Genomic DNA, 19,569 nt, shown 5'->3' on the forward strand with positions numbered 1-19,569 from the left:
ACGAGCAAGAGTTCAGTAATCCGAAGTCAGCCCTCCAGCTGCTCAGCATCGGCAACACCGTAGATCATGACGGCAACAATCTCGAAGGGCCCCAAGCATTCACGAGGGCACTCCGAACACTTCAGTGGCCCCATGGGTTCAAAATCACTGGGTCGAGCCCTACGAGGGACAGATGAACCCCACATAGTGGCTACAAGCTTATGTCACTGTTGTGCGTGCCATTGAGGGAGATACCAGCATCATGACTAACTATCTCCCCATCATGCTCACGCCAACTGCAATGAACTAGTTCACAAGTCTCGCCCCGGACTCCATCGGATCCTGGGAAGAGCTGAAGAAGGTCTTCACCAACAACTACATGGCTACGTGTACTCGACCAGGCACCAAGCATGATCTGAACCACATCTACCAGAAGCCATCTGAGCTCCTCTGTAGCTACATCAAATGCTTCTCCGAGATGAGGAATTCTATTCCTAACATCACGGAAGCTGAGGTCATCACCGCCTTCGTCCAACAACTCCATCACCGTGGCCTCTGCTCCAAGTTCAATCGTAAGCCGCCTAAAGGGATTGGCAAGATGATTATGACCGCCAATTAGTATGCCGATGTCGAAGAGGTTGAAGTACGCTTCAACGAGGATGCGGGCACTCATCGCCCAACTCGTCGTAGTGACGAGCGACCCGACGACCGACGCCACAGCGACTACCGCTACGACGACCGCAGTCACCATCGTGACAGTGGCTGTGATTGGCCAGAAGGGTTCAAATCTGGTCAATATCGCCGTCGTCGACCAGACTACATCATCGCCACCATTGATGAACCTCGCGCCAAGCGCAACTATGATGAGCAGTACAAGAAGATCCTCGAAGGCCCATTCCCTCTCCACAAAAATAGCAAGCATGAGATGAAGGACTGCCTCGGCTTGGCTAAGGAGTTCTAGGCTAAAAAGCCGGACGATGACAACAACAACAACAACAGAGCTAGAGGCTATCGACCACCTAGGGGCAACAACAATGCTTTATAGGATCATGACAAAGTGGTAACCACCATCTTTGGGGGCCTTGCCACCACTGAGAGCAGAAGAGATCAGAAGCTCACCACCCATCGGGTGCTCACCATCAATGTGGAAGATGCCGTCACCAACCCCAGCTATCTGTAGGGTTATGAGGATGCTACGCTAGCCGGAAAACAAAAATTCAACCTCATAAACCAGGATCTACTACTAGTTATAGATCACGGGATTACCACTAGACACGTAGGTGCAGCGGAAGCGACTCGATGTAGTTGTACGCGTCGTAGCAGTGTCGTGTAGTTGCAAGGTCGTCCGTACGTCCGTCCCCTTCATGCAGTTCATCCTTATGCTCCAGATGCAGCACCTTTGAGGTATCCACACATACAGGGAGGAAGCGTAGCGCCTCTAGACTGCTAGGTCCACGAGGAGCAGCAGGCATGGACGTAGGATGGGCGGCAGTGGCTACCAAAATGGCGTGGATCCCTAGCCCCGTTGCCCACCCCACTTATTTATAGGCGTCCCTAATGAGCTCCTGAGTTGGAGGCCCATTAGTAACCCTAAGCCTTGTCTAACTCGGATCCAATCCGAATTAGGCTTCCAGCCCCTTAAGCGAGCGACCCTATGGGTTCACGCACACATAGACATGGCCCGAGTACTCCTACTCGGCCATTAGTTGATAGCAGCCTCTAGCAAGGCATGTCAACTCCTATGCGTACGCAAAGATCATATCAGACGAACCACCACAAAACTACATACTTGTTATTCCCTTGCCTCACGATATTTAGTCCAACTCATAGGTTAACACTTAACCCAAGCATGGCCATGCATTTCTTGATCTAATCATTTGAGTGATCCAGTGATATCTCTCTCATATAGAGAGGGGCAAATTCCTTCTTGATTATCTATGTCTCATAGCATGTTTCCCGACAAACCCAAAAAACCACATTTATAACTACCCTGTTACGGAGTAGCGTTTGATAGTCCCTGAGTAGGTCGTTTTACATCTTGAATACATACAACAATCTCAGGTCTAAGGACATAACGTACATGATGTGAATAGAGATAATAACGACATCTCACATTGGGTCAGTCTAGCCCCATGTCATACATGTGCCCACATTATTAGTTTGACATCTCCATGTCTATGACTTGTGAAACATAGTCATCAACTAATAATGTGCTGATCCATTATTCATGTGTGTCCTCACACGAACTCTAACCAGGGACAACATTAGAATAAATATACAAGTAAAAGAGTTTCACAAACAATTCACATAATTGCTAATCGATACATGTTGTCTTTAATGGAAATTCAATGAACTCATAATATATCATGGATATAAGGCAATATAATCATCTCTATGATTATCTCTAGGGCATACTCCCAACACTATCACCACTGATCCAAGGTCCTCATCACCTTTAGCAGGGCCAACCAGTGGGTGGACATCCCTTACACAGGGTGTTTCCCCCTCGTTCTTGATGCAATCGTCAGGAAAGTGCTTTTCAGAAAAGTACTCGTCGATGGCAGAAGCGCCCTGAACCTCCTCTTCGCCGGAGCCCTAAAGGAGCCTGGCCTTAGGATAGGAGACCTCGCACCCTCCGACTCCTCCTTCTAGGGTGTGGTACCTGGCAGGGCATCCAAACCGCTTGGAGAGATCACCTCCTAGTATAGTTCGGCACGGCTAGCAACTACCGCGTCGAGAACATCAACTTCTACATCATCGACTTCAACACCGCCTACCATGCCATACTTGGTTGGCCAGCTCTGGCCAAGTTCATGGCCGTACCACACTACGCCTATCTGGTGCTAAAGATGCCTTTGCCTGCAGGAGTCCTGGCCCTACAGGCCAACCTCTCCATCGCCTACGCCTACGAGACAGAGAGTCTCACCCTCGCTAAAGCCACCGACCTCTCCATCTAGATGACTAGCGTGGTCACCGATGCCAAGACGGTGTCCATCGACGACCTGGAGATCTCAGCACTGGAGCCTCCACGTGCCTTTGCCAAGTCTAAGGAAACCAAGGAGGTTAGCCTCAGCCTCGACGATCCCTCCAAGACCGTGAAGATTGGGGCTCACCTCGACCCCAAATAGGAAAGCGCGCTCATCTCCTTCCTACGTGCCAATGCTGACATGTTTGCTTGGAAACCTGCAGACATGCCGGGGGTACCACGGGAGAAGATCGAGCACTCCTTGAATGTCTCGCCGACTGCCAAACCGATCAAACAGAAACTCCGACGATTCACGCCAGACAAGGAGGCTATTAGGGTAGAAATAAAATGGCTCCTAGCTACCATATTTATTAAAGAAGTGTATCATCCTGAGTGGTTAGCAAACCCTATTCTCGTTCAAAAAAGAATAAAGAATGGAGTATGTGCATTGATTACACTGATCTCAACAAACACTGCCCTAAGGACCCCTTCGGTCTACCTCAGATAGATGAGGTTGTAGACTCCACCACCGGCTATGAACTGCTCTCCTTCCTCAACTATTACTCTGGCTATCATCAGATATCCCTGAAAGAGGATGACCGGATCAAAATGTCGTTCATCACGCCTTTTGGTGCGTATTGCTATACCACCATGTCCTTCTAACTCAAGAACGCCAGGGCAACCTACCAAAGGGCCATCCAGATATGCCTCGATCAACAGATAGGCTGCAACGTCGAAGCTTACATCAACGATGTGGTCGTCAAGTCCAAGACCACCGACAATCTCATCGCCGACCTCGAAGAAACGTTCGCCAACCTAAAACGATACAGATGGAAATTGAACCCTTCAAAGTGCATCTTTGGAGTTCCATCCGACATACTCCTGGGCTACATCGTTAGTGCCCGTGGCATCGAGCCCAACCCCGACAAGGTATCCACCATCACCAACATGAAATGGCCAACCTACGTAAAGGACATATAGAAGCTTGCATGCTACATGGCTGCTCTCGGCCGCTTTATATCGCACCTCGACAAAAAGGGACTACCATTATTCAAACTCCTCAAGGCCTCCGAGCGCTTCTCCTGGTCGGAGGAGGTAGATACAGCTTTCAAGTAGCTCAAGTTGTTTCTAACGAAGCCTCCGATCATGATGGCGCCTCGACTAGACAAAACTCTACTGATCTATATCACCGCCACTTCTCGCATCGTTAGCACAACTATCGTCGTTGAACGCGAGGAGGCCTAACATGCCTATAAGGTGCAATGTCTGGTCTACTTCATCAGCGAGGTCCTTAATGAGCCCAAAACTTGTTATCCTCAAGTTCAGAAACTGCTATACGCTATTCTGATCACGTCACGCAAGCTCCGCCATTACTTCAAGTATTACAAGATCGCTGTGGTCGCCGAGTTTCCTCTAGGGGACATCCTCTGTAACAAAGAGGCCAATGGCCGCATCATCAAGTGGGTGGTCGAGCTTGGTACTTACTCCATCGAATTCATAAGTAGGCCTACCATCAAGTCGTAGGCGCTCGCTGACTTTGTCGCTGAGTGGACCGAGATCCAAGAGCACATCCCCGCTACTTGCCCCGAGCACTGGGTGATGTACTTTGACGGTGCCCTTAACATCAACGATGCTGGTGCTGGCATTTTTTCATTACGCTGACCAAAGACAAGCTCCAATATGTCCTTTGAATACATTTTCTAGCCTCCAACAAGCATGGGAGCTCATCGAGCGATGCCTAGCCATCTAGGAGGCTTCTCCTCCAAGAGAAACAAATGTGCAATGAAGATTGATGAAGCCTGACAAGTGCTCAAGGATTGGCTTGCTCTTAATTACTCTCTAACACTTAATCAAACACTAATCACTCACTCTCACAAAGAGAGGGGTTAGAGAGAGCTCACAAATGGCTTGGGAAGGGTTGGGAGTGATCTAAGCATCAGCAGCAACACCAGGAGACGTGGGATAGGTATTTATAGCCACCGCACACAAACTAGCCGTTGTAGTTCAAAAACTAGCCATTATGACCTATACAGATGTGGCACTGCCACGCCAACCCACGGCACCACCACAGCGCGGCACTACTGTGAAAATTCACGGCACTACAGCAGCTCCTAGAAATAGCACAGGTCACCTCACAGAAAACGCCATAACTTTTTACTCCAAACTCTATTTTCAATGTTTTTGGACTTTCTAGAAAGCTTGTTTCAAGGGCTATCCATCCCAACTAAGAACAAGCCCCAAAATCAATTAATGCAAGTGTTGTGCTAATGTGTTTCTCTCATGTTAGCACTTGGGTTTGGTTAGTTTGAGCACTTAAGACTTGTCTATGATTCGTATTGTATCCCCCTTGATAGTACGGCATACCTATACTCAAGATTAAGAGAATATAACCATTTTAACCACTTGAGTATTCAATGTCTTCATATGCTATTTCTTCTCAATATCACTTCATAAGGGGTTGCAATCATCTTTATCTCATCTATTCGAGCAAACACACCTTGAGCATATGACTTGAACCATTTTCATACATATGAGTTCACCTCAATGGCTTCAAGTCACTTTCACTAATGATTTGATCCTCAATACAATATGACTCTTCATAGCTTGATTAGTTCCTCGACTCAATGCAAGTACTCTCTTCTTCACCTTAGACATGGTACATCGGTCCTCAAGCCATCGCTTTCCCTTCACCTTCGCTTAGTCCCTCGAAGCCCTCTCCTTAATATCTTCACCTTATCAAGCCATACTCAAGTCACATCATATTAAGCATCCATTGAAAACTATTTCTTCAATAGTATGATCCTTGCTTGAATATCTTCTAGATATGAATGTTGAGATCAATCAAGCTTTAGTTTGATTCACATAAAGACATATATGAATCAACATCAATATGGTCAAGCTAATTCACGATTCCTTATATCCTCTTTATTTTGGCTTGACACTCCTAACACTCACTTCAATCTCTATCTTCATACTTCTAGCTTGATCATATTAATGCAAAGTGATTTTCTAAATCTTTATCCATACAAGCAAACCAATGTAGAGAACATCTTACATCCATTATACATTGTCTCCTTTGTCATTTCACCTTTGCTTGACATTTTCTCACTTATGCACTCTTGATTCATTCTTCAATCCTTGATCAAAGCTAGTCCACTATCCAACTCTTCTTGTCCATGCAAAGCAAGCCATTATAGAGACCAATCCAAAATCATCAACTCATGTCTCATTTGCCATTTGACAAATATGTTTGCTTCCACATGATGCTATGATATCCCACAACATAAAAGCCATTATTTCATTGATTCCTTTTGCATTGTTATCTTTTGCTTGAACTAGATTGTTTCCATAATCTTTCAATACAACAATATACAATTTGGCCTTCATTTCAACACTGTGGCATATCATCAAGTTTGCCTTGTTGAACCTTTGATGCACTTCTTATTACACAATCCACAAGTGTATGCAATAAAATCAATTTCCTATTCAACACTTAGGAAACTTGTTAGACCTTTAATGGTGTTATCATTCAGTTCACCAAAACTCACTAAAGGGCTAGATGCACTTACAGATCTATGCGTCTGTCGCGCCGTGTCACATTGCCTCTCCGAGAAACATGCACACGCCACCTCTGGCCACTCCCTCAAACGTGCCTGTCGTGCCTCGTCACATCGCCTCTCCAAGCAACGTGCGCACGCCACCTCTGGCCGCTCCCTCAAAGGACGTGCTAGATGACGATTCACCCCATTCGATGGGCCAAGAACCGCCACATGTAAGAAGGGATACGGAGCTAAAAATGCTCCCACGTCCCATTCAGGCCCAGGAGTTCGAAGGTTGGCCCACCGATGGGTTCACAACAGCTCCGGGGCGCCTTTAGAGTGAGGGGTGAAAAGGGATGGGCCTGCTAGCGGCTAGTACCCAGGCGCATGAGTGTCACAGGCATCCCAGTCTACGTTCGAGTCTGGGTCAGTTTTCAGTCCATGGTTTTTCTTTGAAGAAAGGCAGCGAGCCCTTGGGACTAGTCGAATGGACCCAAGAACTATCTGGATTAGCTGCCAAGAATCAAGAGTCGGTCACCAGCTGACCCATGTCGAACCCCTGCGAATGGGAAGCTGGGGCCCCACTCGGACTAGCCCGTTAATAGCTCACCGAGCACCATGATTCGTCCATCGAGGAAAACATGGCACGGCTCAGCCCCTCCGTTTTATCAAAAAACGCTTGAGGGAGGACGATAAAAAAAACAAGCTGACCCCTCGACCAGACCCCTGCTATGCGCGGGGGCTCGAAGGAAGTTGGACTCATAAGAAGACCGAATACGAGGTCGCATGACAATGGTGGATCGATCAGATCCTAGGGAGGGATCGGAATCAAGAGAAATCTTTTCTGCCCCCCAAATCCCATAGCTACATGTTCCTAAGGAGTCCAGTCATGACAGAAGGGAATCACAACCCACCAAGGTGTCCCGCGGGCACCAGAAGATCGAAGCCCTCGAAGTCCTCCCCATCCAAAAAGCCTATGAAGGAGTATCCTACTCCTCCGTAGGCTCGGGGGCTACTGTCGGGTATCAGTATTAGGGTTACCCAACGAAGGGATCCGAGGACCGCGGAGGACAAACTCGCCTAGATAATCGAGGACATATTTCAGTCTCGACCAACCCCGAAGGGATGTTTCTGCCTTGCCAGACCCCTCGGGCACGGGCCCCATGTCGCCCGACTCCGAGGGTACGTGTCGATAGAATATCGTTGGCAGTCCACCGAGGGGTATCCCACGATGGTAGATTTGTCGGTGGAGGTGCGCGTAATCAGGAACCGGATGGTGACACAAGGCGCAGAGAGCGATTTAGACAGGTTCGGGCCGTCTGATCGACGTAATACCCTATGTCCTGTGTCTTTGGTGTATTGTATTGAGATGTAGTAGATAGATTTGTGTATCTTGTCCGCTAGGGAACCCCTGCCTCTCCTTATATAGTTTGGAGGAGCAGAGTTATAAGAAAAGTATCCTATTTGGTACTATACAATGTCTTGCGGTGCACGCCAAGCAGCGCCGTGCACACCTTGATCTTGTGGGTCAGGCCACCTCTGATGGTGCGGCCCATGTCTTGTCTTGAGAATACTGGGGGGGCCATACCCCCACAGCTAGTCCCCGAGCCTAACAGTAGGTGACGTAGTCGTGTGGTGCCAGGGTTAGAAAGTAGAAGACCAACTGAGCAGGCACATTTTATCGTCAGCTACATCGGGGACTCCTCAGCGCTCAGTTTCATCGTGCTCGAGGAGTAAGTGGGCACACTTCACCGCACGGACGTCATCAGCTACGCCGGGGAGTCCTCGGTGCTCGAACCTCGCCAGCTTCACCTGGGACTCCTCGGTGCTCAGTCATCGCCAGCGACGCCGGGGACTCCTCGCTCCTCGGTGCTCGGTCATCGCTAGCGTATGTAGTTCGACGATCAGTTGGTGTGAAAATATATTTATGTTTAATATAAACCACCCGACTAGTTAGTGTGTAGCTGAGTCTCCAGCCCTAGCTAGCCCATAGCCCATAACGTCGAGCGCGGAGCCCGTGCACGTGTAGGAGGAACAGGCGTCACCAAGGAACCGCTGCCGACCACCCATAACACAAAGCGCGGAGCCCATAGCATGTGTAGGGAGGAGCCAGAGACAGGGCCATCTCTGGAGGCGTCCGAGCATCAACATGACTGTTCGAGGGTTCGAAAAATCGTTTGGAGAGCAAACATGGAGAAAATAGTTTGAAAAAACATTATGGCGATATACGGAGATTGGAGAATATTTAGAAGAATATTAAAATGTGACTTAGCTTTAGACAGAGCGTCTGGTTGGCGACATATGGCGTTATCTGGTCGACGTTGACAGCGAGCACCTGGCGGGCGGTGAGTTGTTGGTGAAGGCGACCTCAGAGGTGGTTCTAAGATCAGATCTGCTGTCGCGGGGGCTGATGTAGCCAGCGATGAACCGTCATCGTGGACCGGCATGGATCTCCACGAGATTGATGACGAGAACACGTTGTTGATTTGAGGTCCGTCTGGCTCGACATGGGATCAAGCGCACACCCCTACCTAGCGTGCCAACTGTCGACAGAATATCGTCGGCAGTCCACCGAGGGGTATCCTGCGATGGTAGATTTGTTAGTGGGGGGTGGGGGTCGCGTAATTAGGAACCGGATGGTGACACAAGGCGCAGAGACAGCGATTTAGACAGGTTCGGACCGTCTGATCGACGTAATACCCTACGTCCTGTGTCTTTGGTGTATTGCATTGAGATGCAGTAGATAGATTTGTGTATCTTGTCCGCTAGGGAACCCCTGCCTCTCCTTATATAGTCTGGAGGAGCAGGGTTACAAGAAAAGTATCCTATTTGGTACTATACAATGTCTTGCGGTGCACGCCGAGCAGCGCCGTGCACGCCTTGATCTTGTGGGTCGGGGCACCTCTGATGGTGCGGCCCATGTCTTGTCCTAAGGATATCGGGGGGCCATACCCCCACAGTACGGGAGCCGTCTCTCCCGACCCTGAGGGCACGGGCTCCGTCTCGCCCGATCCCTTGGGCACGGACCCTGTGTCGCCCGACCCCGAGGGTACGGGACCCGTCTCGCCTCACCCTGAGGGCACGGGCTCTGTCCCGCCCGACCCCGAGGGCGCGGGCTCCGTCTCACCCGATGGGGACTCATACCGCCTCTAACCACTATGGGTCTAAGGGTACGACTCCGGGGTCAAACTTCTGACACCGGGAGGGAAGCGGGCACATCTCGACGTGACCCATGGCCATGTTAGGCCACGCCCGGGGGTTCGCATCGCCAACAGTGACGGGTGCATGGTTGATGTGCTGCCTAATCCTTGTACGACCGCTAACAGGCATGTCGGCTTACCACGTCGTCCGCCGGGACGGGATGGGACACCACGACCAGCTGATGACATTGAGGCATGGCACCAGTGGTGAACAGGAGCCCGACGTGGAGACGTCCCCGTCACCATCTACAGCGTCGGCGGGACCCGCATGAAGGAGAAGAAGGACGCGGCGGCCCTCGAAGCCTTCTTCTCCCTCGCTTTTCCTCTTTTCTCTCTTTGTAACATGTGTCTTTCGCTTCACCTATAAAAGGGGAAGCAGGACGCCCCTTGAGAGGAACGAGCGCACGGCTGAACGAGCTCAACAAGACTCAACTCCGTTCGATCTTTTCAACAGAGACTTGGGACCTTCTCCCTCTCTCGCCCGTTTATAACCCCTACTACAAACTAGTGCCAGTAACAGGAACAGCAACAAACTGGACGTAGGGACATTCCGTCCGAACCAATATAAATTCTTGTGTCCTCCGAGCACACCATTCAAGCACAGATATAAATTTACTAGCCAGTGGTTCGAAACAGTGACACGTGCCATCTCCTTGACTAAGCACTGCTACGCCAAAGCCACGTAGGCGCCGTGACCTATGCAGCGTTTGATCTTTACCAGCTGCCACGTCGCAGGAGCTGAATCTTGTGGTGCTATCTTGGCGCTGACATGCTCTGCAACGTGTCAATCAACTGCGAGACGCCGGCCGTCGATGATGGCGATCAGGGAGGTGTTCGGCACGGCGTGGCCCCTCCCGTACAGGCGGAGGAACCCGAGCGCCTCCACGCGCGGCTCCGGTGGTGCCACGGTGCCTTCCAGCATCCGCACCACGGCGGCGATGCTCGGCCGCTGGGCGGGGTCCTGGTGCAGGCAGCACAGGGCGATGCGCACGGCACGCGCCGCCTCGGCCTCGTCCACGCGGCCCTCCAGCCTCGGGTCCACCAGGTCCAGGTGCCTTCCCTGCTCGTGGAGCTCCATGGCCACCATCGGGAAGTACTCATCGCCACTGCCGCTGGCGCCACTCGGCGAAGACGCAGCCGTCGCGCTGCTCCACCCGGACGGCCAGTCCGACTGCACGCTGCTGCCGGCGACAGGGACGGCGACGGCGACGTTGTCGTTGATCTGCTCACCCCTGTTCTTCCTCCCGTGTATCAGCTCCAGCAGCACCATACCGAAACTGTACACGTCAGCGCGGTCCGAGATGGCGGCGTTGCTGAGCCACTCCGGGGCCAGGTACCCGCGGGTGCCGCGCATGGTGGTGAACAGTGCCGACTGCTCCGGAGACATCAGCTTGGCAAGGCCGAAATCAGAGATCTTAACCTGCCCGCCGTCGGCCAGCAGGATGTTCTCCGGCTTCACGTCGCAGTGCACGATCTTCTGGTCGCACCCGGTGTGCAGGTACGCGAGGCCGCGAGCCGCGCCGAGCGCCACCTCCATGCGCTCCCCCCACTCCAGAACTGGCCCCGTGCGCCCGAACAGCGACCGGTCAAGCGAGCCGCGGTTCATGTACTCGTAGACGAGCAGCCGGCGCGAGCCCTCCGCGCAGAAACCGCGGAGGCGCACGAGATTGACGTGCCGGATGTTGGCGATGACCGTGATCTCAGTGCAGAACTCCCGCTTGGCCTGCACGCCGACGGCCTCCAGCTTCTTCACCGCGACGAGCCCCTCGACGCCGGGGAGTTCCCCTTTGTACACAGAGCCGAACCCGCCGGAGCCGATTTTCGTCCCGAAGTTGGCGGTCATCGCCGCAATCTCCATGTAGCTAAACCGCGTCGGCATGCCCGGTACGACGACGTTGTCATCTTCCTCGTCGTCGTCCGCGTCCGCGTTACCGGTGTCCTTTTGACGGCCCATGTACAACTGCTTGACGCCTGTGCTCTTGCCCTTCTTTTTCTTGCCGTTCATCCTCATTCTCCTCCAGCACGCGTAACATGCGATCACGGCGAGTAGTAGGAACGCTGCGATGGATGGCAGGACGATTGGGACGACACGGTTTGCCGACGACGCGCTTGAATTGCTTCTTGTAGCATTGTTCGCCAAAGGGACCGTCTTGATGTATCCCAAGGCTGAAGCAGAAGAGCTAAAATATAGCGAGCCGAGCTGCTTTCCTTGGATCACGTAGCAACTTAGGGAGGAGTTGTCGTAGAAGTAGGCGAGGCAGCCGCAGCTCGTGGAGCAGAGGCCGCGGCACGCGTTGTGGTTGACGCCGGTCTTGATCGGCGGATCAAACTTCGTGGCGAAGTAGGCCGCCTGCGACTTGAGGACGAGGTAAGCCGGGGACACGGTGCTGTTGCTGCTCTGGCACAAGGCCGGCGACGCGAGCGCCGAGCCGTCCCCCGGAGTGCACGCAGCGGGGGTCGTCGATGAGGCGGCGAAGAGCGGCGGGCAGGTGCAGGTCGAGCTGTTGCCCGCCGTGGAGCAGAGCCCGAGGGGCGGGCACTGAAGCGGGAGGTCGCAGTCGTTGGCCGGCGCCACGAAGTCTCTTCCAAGCGACGCCGAGGAGTTCACCAGCGGATAGCTCGTGATGCGCAGTCGGCCGTCGTATCCCAGCTTCAGCACGGGGAACGCCGCCTCCCTGAGGTCCACGCGGAACACGAGGCCGCCATCGGCAGCAACGGCGAACAAGCCCGACGCGTTCACCAACACGGACGCCACCGCGACGTTGCGATCCTTGTAGGAGCGGACATCGTTCGACAGCCGCCAGTACGTGGACGCCTGCCACGTCAACACCAAATCCGCGGTCGTCACGCCGAGCCGGTAGTTCCCCTCCGCGAGATCGGTGGCGCTCCTCGCCGCCGACAGGTACGCGCCGGCGCGTAGCTGCTGCCCCGGGAGCAGCGTGTCGGTGGCGTTATCGAACGACTGCCACAGCGACGCGTTCCCGGCGTCCAGCAGCTGCAGGTTCCCGCTGTCCTGCAGCCTCAGAGCCACGACGGGCGAGCGCAGCTGCGACGGCGTCGACCACAGCACCGTTCCATCGGGGTTCGACACCGTGAGCCCCTGCGAAGTGAGCTTCACCGATCCCGACGACGTCGTCGGCGCGTCGCGGTTGCCCGACCAGACCAGCGTGGCGGACGGGGCGTGCAGGACGACGAGGTAGAACCGGTCCTGCTGCTGCCCCTGCCCGGGGTTCAGCACGGCGGCCTTGAACGCGCCGCTCTTGGACTCTAGGAACGCTCCGCCGGTGTCGACGTACAGGATGTTAGAGGCGGTGAAGGGAGGTCGCAGGAGCTCCGTCGCCAGCGGCCCAGCGTCCGCGGCGCGGGCGGGCAAGAGGATCAGAACCAAGCCCAGGAACGCGAGCGAGCGCGGCAGAGCGGGCGGGAGCGGAGACATTTGTGTGGCGACGGCGCGCGGGCACGCGCGGATGCGACCATGAAGCGTAGGAGTGCACGGCACGGCGTGTCTGGCGTAGGCTATTGAGGAACGTTGACCTCAGCTCTTTGCTATGTGCTGCGTGAACTCTGGTTGGCGCGAACAAAACCGGCATCTGGTTCAGCGGCCGAAGAGCGTTGGGTTGCCGCGGTTTGGAATCTAGCGGCGCGGCACTTGTTGGATTTTCGCGTTGGCTTTCCTTCTCGATTGAGATTGAGATGGATTGGTTAAACAAAGGAGAGGGTCGAGCTGCTCGGCGACCAGCTGAAAGGGATTCGATTGGATGGAGCACAGGTGCGACCTGATTGGAATTTGTCAAACAGAGTTGGCTGTGTGGCTGTACTGCTGTAGCCCTAGGTCGCTACTGTTGTACATTGACTTCTGCTCATCATCAAAGCTGGTTCGATATTCAGCATAGCGGAAGTCAACGGCCTTGCTAATGTCTAGCTCAACAGAATTAATACGCCGAAAGAGTCCATGCTGGACCTGGATATAAAGAGTTCAGAATTCAGGAGTAGGCTAAGGGGTCCAAAGTTTAGATCAATAGGGTATATATATAATAAGATAATACAAGCAGGTTGTATAAGATGCGTTTGTGTTGGGAGCGTATGTCTTCATCACACCTGCCTGCCCCATCCCGGTCTTCCTCGCCCACCGCTCCAGCCAGCGGCTCCCTCACCGCTGGCCGCACCATCCACCTCCCGCCCCTAGCACACCCTCCCCTAAACACAGGGCACTGCGCAGGCGGTGTCCTCCTCGTTCTCACCCACACCCCGCCCTTGCCCCTCAACCTCGCTCTCCCCAAATCCGAGGGAAGGTCGCCGACGACCTCCGCCACGATGCCCCTACCGCTAGCCCCGCTCAACCGCATTCTCCCACTGCTGTCGTGTCACAGACCCCCCCCCTCCCCCCCCCCCAAAAAAAACCCTCCTAAGTCTGCGGAGAACAATCCCCTAACCTCGCCACTACCAGAACCGAAGCTGCCGCCATCTTCTTCTTTGTCTCCAGTGGGGTGCAGGCATGGGCGCATGGACCGGCCCGTGTGGCGCGTTTGGCTCCGAGCGCGATCCATCGTGTCAAAGAGATTGCGTTTTTTTTACGCCACTCATCTGGATACAGCTGTAGCATCTGTTCATATACAGACTCACACTAACCCCACACACGCACACCACACTTACACAAACAAATCTACAACTACACCCAGATCACAAGATCGTGTCCTTTGTGAGATCCCAACCACACGCGTGAGGCAATGAAATTTATTGGGGACAAACCCGTAAGAGACCGGATATTCACAGCCACGAGGGCTCGAACTCCGACGGGCAAGGTCCCAACCACCGGGCCTTGCCACCCGAGCTACGCTCGGTTCCAAAGAGATTGCGTTTGTGTTAAGGTGAAGGAGATAGCAGAGGAGCAGGCTGTAAATTTTACGACCAGCTTGTGAACAGGTTTAAAGTTCAATATCCAGCCCATTGCAACCATTGGGCCAAGCTCAGATTTCGATATTATATATGACCCAAATCCCTACCTAACGCGTCCACTGGGTGTGCTCGGGCCTAAATTCCAGCCAAGATGTTGGACTCAGACCAGAAAAACGCATCATAAGTTTTTTTATGAAACTAGTGAAATGTGCTAGGTAGCAGACGTGCGTTTTGCAATGTGGAACAGGTTAGTACTAGTAGTACAGATTCAGAAAAGTGACAGAAATAATGCAGAACTACACAGCATCTTTCTTGTTCACACCAGACGTTTCTACCGTCTCGGTTTCAACTTTCACAGCACTGCCCGCCGGCGGCGGTTGTGATTCCACCAGGCGGGCCGGCGCCGGTGCCGTCTGCGTACGCGCTCCGCTCAGGGACGGGTTACTCGTGATCATGGCCAGATCCACAAAAAATTGCTCGTCGTTTACGTTCAAGCAGCACGGCGCGCCATTCCCCCCGCTTGCTGCTCCATCGTGACCAGCCGCCTCCAAGGTCAACGCCCTGCTCTGGTAAGGGTAACTGCCATAAGGCGTGCCCCCAGGGGCGGCGGCTGCCCCGCGACAGTTGGCGTCGCCGTTGAAGAACGGCTGCTGCCGCGGCAGGAACGACGACGCCGCCAGCATCTGCGGCTGCGACGAGGACGTGTTGCCCGGCGGCTTCACGCCTCGGTAGTTCTGGTCGTAGTAGCACTGCAGGGACACCTGCGGCCTGGACGCCGTCCCAGGGTGTCGCCGCGGTGGGTTCCCCGGGACGCCTAGGTTCTCCAGGGATGGAGACCGCGTCGTCATCGTTGCCGTCGTCTGGCCGAAGCGGTGATCTCTCGCATCCGTGAAGGGCTGGTATAGTACCGGTGTTTGTTGTGTTGGCTGCTGCTGCACAAGTCTCTGGCCGTTGAACGCGCCCGCCGTCTGCCGCTGCGTCATCTGTGGTGCCTGCCTACTGTGTGCACCCGTTGGCTGACCTGGTACACCGTAGTACGCTTCCGTCCTGGGGCCATTGCTGGTGGAGCAGCTCATCGCTTGTGTGGATGCACTACTGCCTAGGGTCCCAGGACGGACCTTCTCGAGCATGGGCCGCTTGCCGGCTTGTTTCTCTGAAAAGATGGAGCCCGCCGTGCCTTGGCCGTGCTGCGTGGGGGAGCACGCTTCTTCGTCGCCGTCGTTGCCCTCACACGCGGAGCTGGTGCCTTCCTCGCCGGCGTCAGCCTTCTTTTTGTGCTGTGGGGACACGTAGATCTTGCACACGACGTACTCGTCCAACTGCAGGCAGTTAGCTTATTATTAGCGATCAGAGCACATATATATAGGCGCCTACAGAATCAAATGAAAAAAAATAGTAGAAAGAGAGATTCACCATGTTCTTTGGGCCGGCCTTGTCGAGCTTGATCTCGAAGCACGGGACCTTGAGCTCGAGCATGATCCACTTGGTCCTCACCTCCTTCTTGGGGACGCCCTCGAAGTAGTTGAGCACGCTCCTGCAGAAGGTGATGCCGTTGCAGACCACCTTCTGTTCCACCTCCTTGGAGGCCGTGGACGCCTTCCAGCGCCCGCGGCCGTCCCGCGTCTTGCGCGCCGGCCTCACGCCGTTCCCATACATGCGAGACCTCGGCGACAGGAAGTACCACTCCTCCTGGTCCACGCCCTTGTGCTCTGCCAGTGCCATATGATGGCCACCAGAATGCATGCCATGAGGTCAGGTACGCAAACAAAAAGATAACATTTCAGCAAAGTGAGAAACAAATCGCATAAATCAACAGCCACAAATAGCCTACCTTTGGTGAGCATGTCTGGGTGGCACAAGTAGACGTCGCACTCGGTGATGCAGTCGTTGGGCACGGTCGGCTGGCGCCTCAGCCTGGGGACGAGATAGTACTCGACGAGTTCCTCGTCCTTGGGCTTGAACCGGAACCCGATCGGGTACTCCTCCTCCTCCTCGTGGTCTCCCGCCATCCCGACGACGGCCGACGAACTCACGGCTCTGACGAATAGGCGGTGGTGATGTCTACGAAGGAGAGACAGGTGTGCCTCCTTTTTGTGTTGGACACGGCGACGCCTCACACATTTATAGTGAGTGGGCCGGCTCGGGCCTGAAGACGTATTCGTTTCGGATCAGGAAACGGGGTCCGTTTGGACTCGAACAGTTCCGGTTCGGAGAGTTGGGCCAAGGCAGGATAGTGGGCCGCTGGCAGAACTGAGCGCCGCAGCGGAGAGTTGGCCCAAGACAGGTTTGTGGGCCGCTCGCACAACCTAGTCGCCGCAGCCCGCATCGGGACTCCGACCAGCACGCCGCGCCATCCGGCGGCCGAGCAAATCAGGAGGATGGCAGCGCTCGGTCCGGCCGGCGTTACGCCATTGAAGGCGCCGCATCCGCATCAATGGTCCGGTCCGGCGCCAGTCGCGAGCCGCGTCTTATCACATCTCATCATCATCGCCTAGTTGTTGCAGCTTGCAGGGGCAGCACAGCAATGCCAGCATCTTCATCTTGGTCAGGCCACTGCTGCGTGATGGTGCGCCTACTCTCCCTGTTCCCTTCGCGGGCCTGGCCGCTATACTACACTCGAGATGCTTTGCCACAGTGACGGACGCCGCTGGGGCTGGGCGGCTGGGCGGCTGGCAGGGGCCGTCAATCTGTTGCAGACTTGCAGGAGGCAGCCACGCGGGGGGCTGCGATTGTACTACTCGGTGAGATTCAAATTCAAGTCCATCTTGCGAGTTGCGACCCACTGCTCCCTCCCTTCAACGTTCAATATATATAGAAATTTTACTTAAGTTTAGCTAAGTAGACATATTATAAAGATATATATTTTATGATGACTCTAATTATAGCTATTTGATATCATAAATAATATTACTATTTTGACCTATTTAGTTCAAGTTGAGATAGATGACTTGATAAGAGCTATGATTTTGTTTTTCTTTTACGGAAGGAACAGTACAGTATTACAAGAGTAAATGTTTTTTAACCAAAATTCTTGTCTTTATATATGTGACCAGTGAAGGGCGTGGACGCTTGCGGTTGGCGCTTTAGTTAGAAAAAAGAAAAGCAGCCATACAGTACTGCCTCATCCATTGCTATTGCATGTAGAGAAGTTGCATCCGAATATCCGACGCCAGCGATGGACGGAGGAGGCCTTGCTTTTCCCTGCGCTGTGATTGACTTTTCATTTTTATTTTTATAGCAACCTTCTGGTTCTGGAGCAGTAGCTTTCGGCTTTGAACGAAGGAGGAGCGCCGGTCCCCTTTGGCCCTTTCTCGCTCCCTCACGGCCTCCTCACCTCTCACCCGCAGACACAAGCAAAAAAAAAGCGGCAAGGAGAAAGAAAGAAAGAAAGAAAGATTGCTCAAAAAGACTCGAAAGGCATGCATGGCGCTAGGGCTGCCATTGCCAACCAACCAACCAAGTGTAGGAAAGGCGGGCAGCAATGCACGAGGGAGGGACAGCCCACCACTCGGACGCAGTCGCGGTCAAAGCCTAATGAACCGGCCCGCGCTTTTGAGTGACACCGTGCGCGGTCAGGCAAAGCGGTTTTTAGTCACTGCGGATGGGATTCGCCGAAAGATGGTCGTCTACTGCTATAATAGCAGTCCTTCAGACCCTCACATGTCAAAGCATGAGGGGAGAGCCTTCTTTTTTCATTGCAATCACTGGGCTGCCGCGTTGAGCATGTTCGCTGTTTAGAGATTCGCTGAACAGTCTTATGAGACAGAGGAAGAGAGACCTGTGGATCTGCGAGAGCGGAGACTGGCCTGCCCCTGCATGGGACATCCTGCAGAACAGCGTTAGTACAGCGTTGGAGGTAATTGCAGGACTCGGCTGGGTCCATGGGCCATGGGCCGTGGCTCCATGCATGCATGCTTATCGAACAGACAATGATTTTTTAACGGATTTGTTTTGTTTCCTCTAGTTCAAGAAGCAACCGATCCGAGCTGTAAATAATGCATTAAACTACTCTATCTGGCGCTGTGAAGGGATTTGCTTTGCACTTGCATGCAGACGACTAGACTACCGCAGCAGATCCCGGACCCGCTGAGCACGAGACGTTGTGAGAAAGACGGCGATCGATCGTGGCCACCGACCGGGGTAGCAGTAGCACCGCGCCTCGACCGGAGGATTGGTCGCACGCACAAGCCCCAGCACGTCTGCACGTACGAGCGATCAAATCGGCATCTCGGCGGACCACTTGAAGAGCAGTAGAACCATTGTGCTTTGCTCGTACTGCACGGCTGCACCGGCCAGCCGGCCGCAAACCTCTCGGACAGGCCTCGATCGCCTCGTCCTCTATCATCGATCAGGAGACGCACAGGCACAGGGTCACAGGGATGCAGGTCTGCGAGCCTGCGCGGCTGCGCCCAGCCTCTAGATCAAACGGCTACCAGTCCAAGAGCTACCCACAGCTCCACGGCTGGCCTTGGCTATGGCAGCAGCTTTACCTATGTTCAGAGATCCTGATCAGATCCATCCATCTTTTGGGCTGCGCAGGGATGCTACAGTACCCTGCCGCTGAGCCTGCTATGCGCTCAGAGCGGCCGTCAGGTACTGTAGCCCGCTCGAGCTTCCGGCAAGCCTGGCAGGTCAAAGGTCACTGACCCTGCCATGCCTGCCCAAGCTGCGTGCTCCTACTCACACCAGCAGGCGAAAGGTGGGGAGAAGGTATGGACATAACCCAGAGGTGCAAGGCCAAGGCGAAGCTGACAAAGGGATTAGATGCTAATGGCGACTTTAGTGTTTAGCACACACCAAATTGCTAGGATATGTCCATGTGATGAAGTTTGGCTAAGCAAAATTTACTGTAACCTATAGCAAATGTTACCACTCAAATGTGAACCCACTAAGTAGTCGTAATAGATAAAAACTCTCTGTTTATAAGGCACGGTTTGGACACGGTTTCCTAAATTAAACTTTGATCATTTATTTAGGCCCTCTTTGCTAC

General features: G+C 53.6%; 2 protein-coding genes across 2 annotated transcripts; both read right to left on the reverse strand.

The window, feature by feature from the left end:
• Positions 1–10,128: 10,128 nt before the first annotated feature.
• LOC136546355 (G-type lectin S-receptor-like serine/threonine-protein kinase At5g35370) lies at positions 10,129–13,212 on the reverse strand. Its single transcript, XM_066538332.1, has one exon. It carries the CDS (start codon positions 13,117–13,119, stop codon positions 10,468–10,470), a length of 2,652 nt encoding a protein of 883 aa, XP_066394429.1. The 5' UTR covers positions 13,120–13,212; the 3' UTR covers positions 10,129–10,467.
• Positions 13,213–14,875: 1,663 nt separating this feature from the next.
• LOC136546356 (uncharacterized) lies at positions 14,876–16,588 on the reverse strand. The gene is made up of 3 exons (XM_066538333.1): positions 16,411–16,588; positions 15,993–16,288; positions 14,876–15,898 (listed from the first exon to the last, which is right to left on the reverse strand). The coding sequence occupies exons 1-3, from the start codon at positions 16,586–16,588 to the stop codon at positions 14,876–14,878; spliced, it is 1,497 nt and encodes a 498-aa protein (XP_066394430.1).
• Positions 16,589–19,569: the final 2,981 nt, after the last annotated feature.

This window comes from Miscanthus floridulus, chromosome 3, assembly GCF_019320115.1.
Source record: "Miscanthus floridulus cultivar M001 chromosome 3, ASM1932011v1, whole genome shotgun sequence".
In the NCBI taxonomy this organism is placed as follows: domain Eukaryota; kingdom Viridiplantae; phylum Streptophyta; class Magnoliopsida; order Poales; family Poaceae; genus Miscanthus; species Miscanthus floridulus.

What these genes read in the sequence shown, in the direction of transcription:
- LOC136546356 (XM_066538333.1), bottom strand. Translation starts at nt 16,588, where the DNA reads ATGGCGGGAGACCACGAGGAGGAGGAGGAGTACCCGATCGGGTTCCGG. An exon ending in CCCAGACATGCTCACCAAAG is followed by an intron (nt 16,289 to 16,410) that starts GTAGGCTATTTG and finishes TGGCACTGGCAG; the next exon opens with AGCACAAGGGCGTGGACCAG. An exon ending in AGGCCGGCCCAAAGAACATG is followed by an intron (nt 15,899 to 15,992) that starts GTGAATCTCTCT and finishes AACTGCCTGCAG; the next exon opens with TTGGACGAGTACGTCGTGTG.
- LOC136546355 (XM_066538332.1), bottom strand. Translation starts at nt 13,119, where the DNA reads ATGTCTCCGCTCCCGCCCGCTCTGCCGCGCTCGCTCGCGTTCCTGGGC.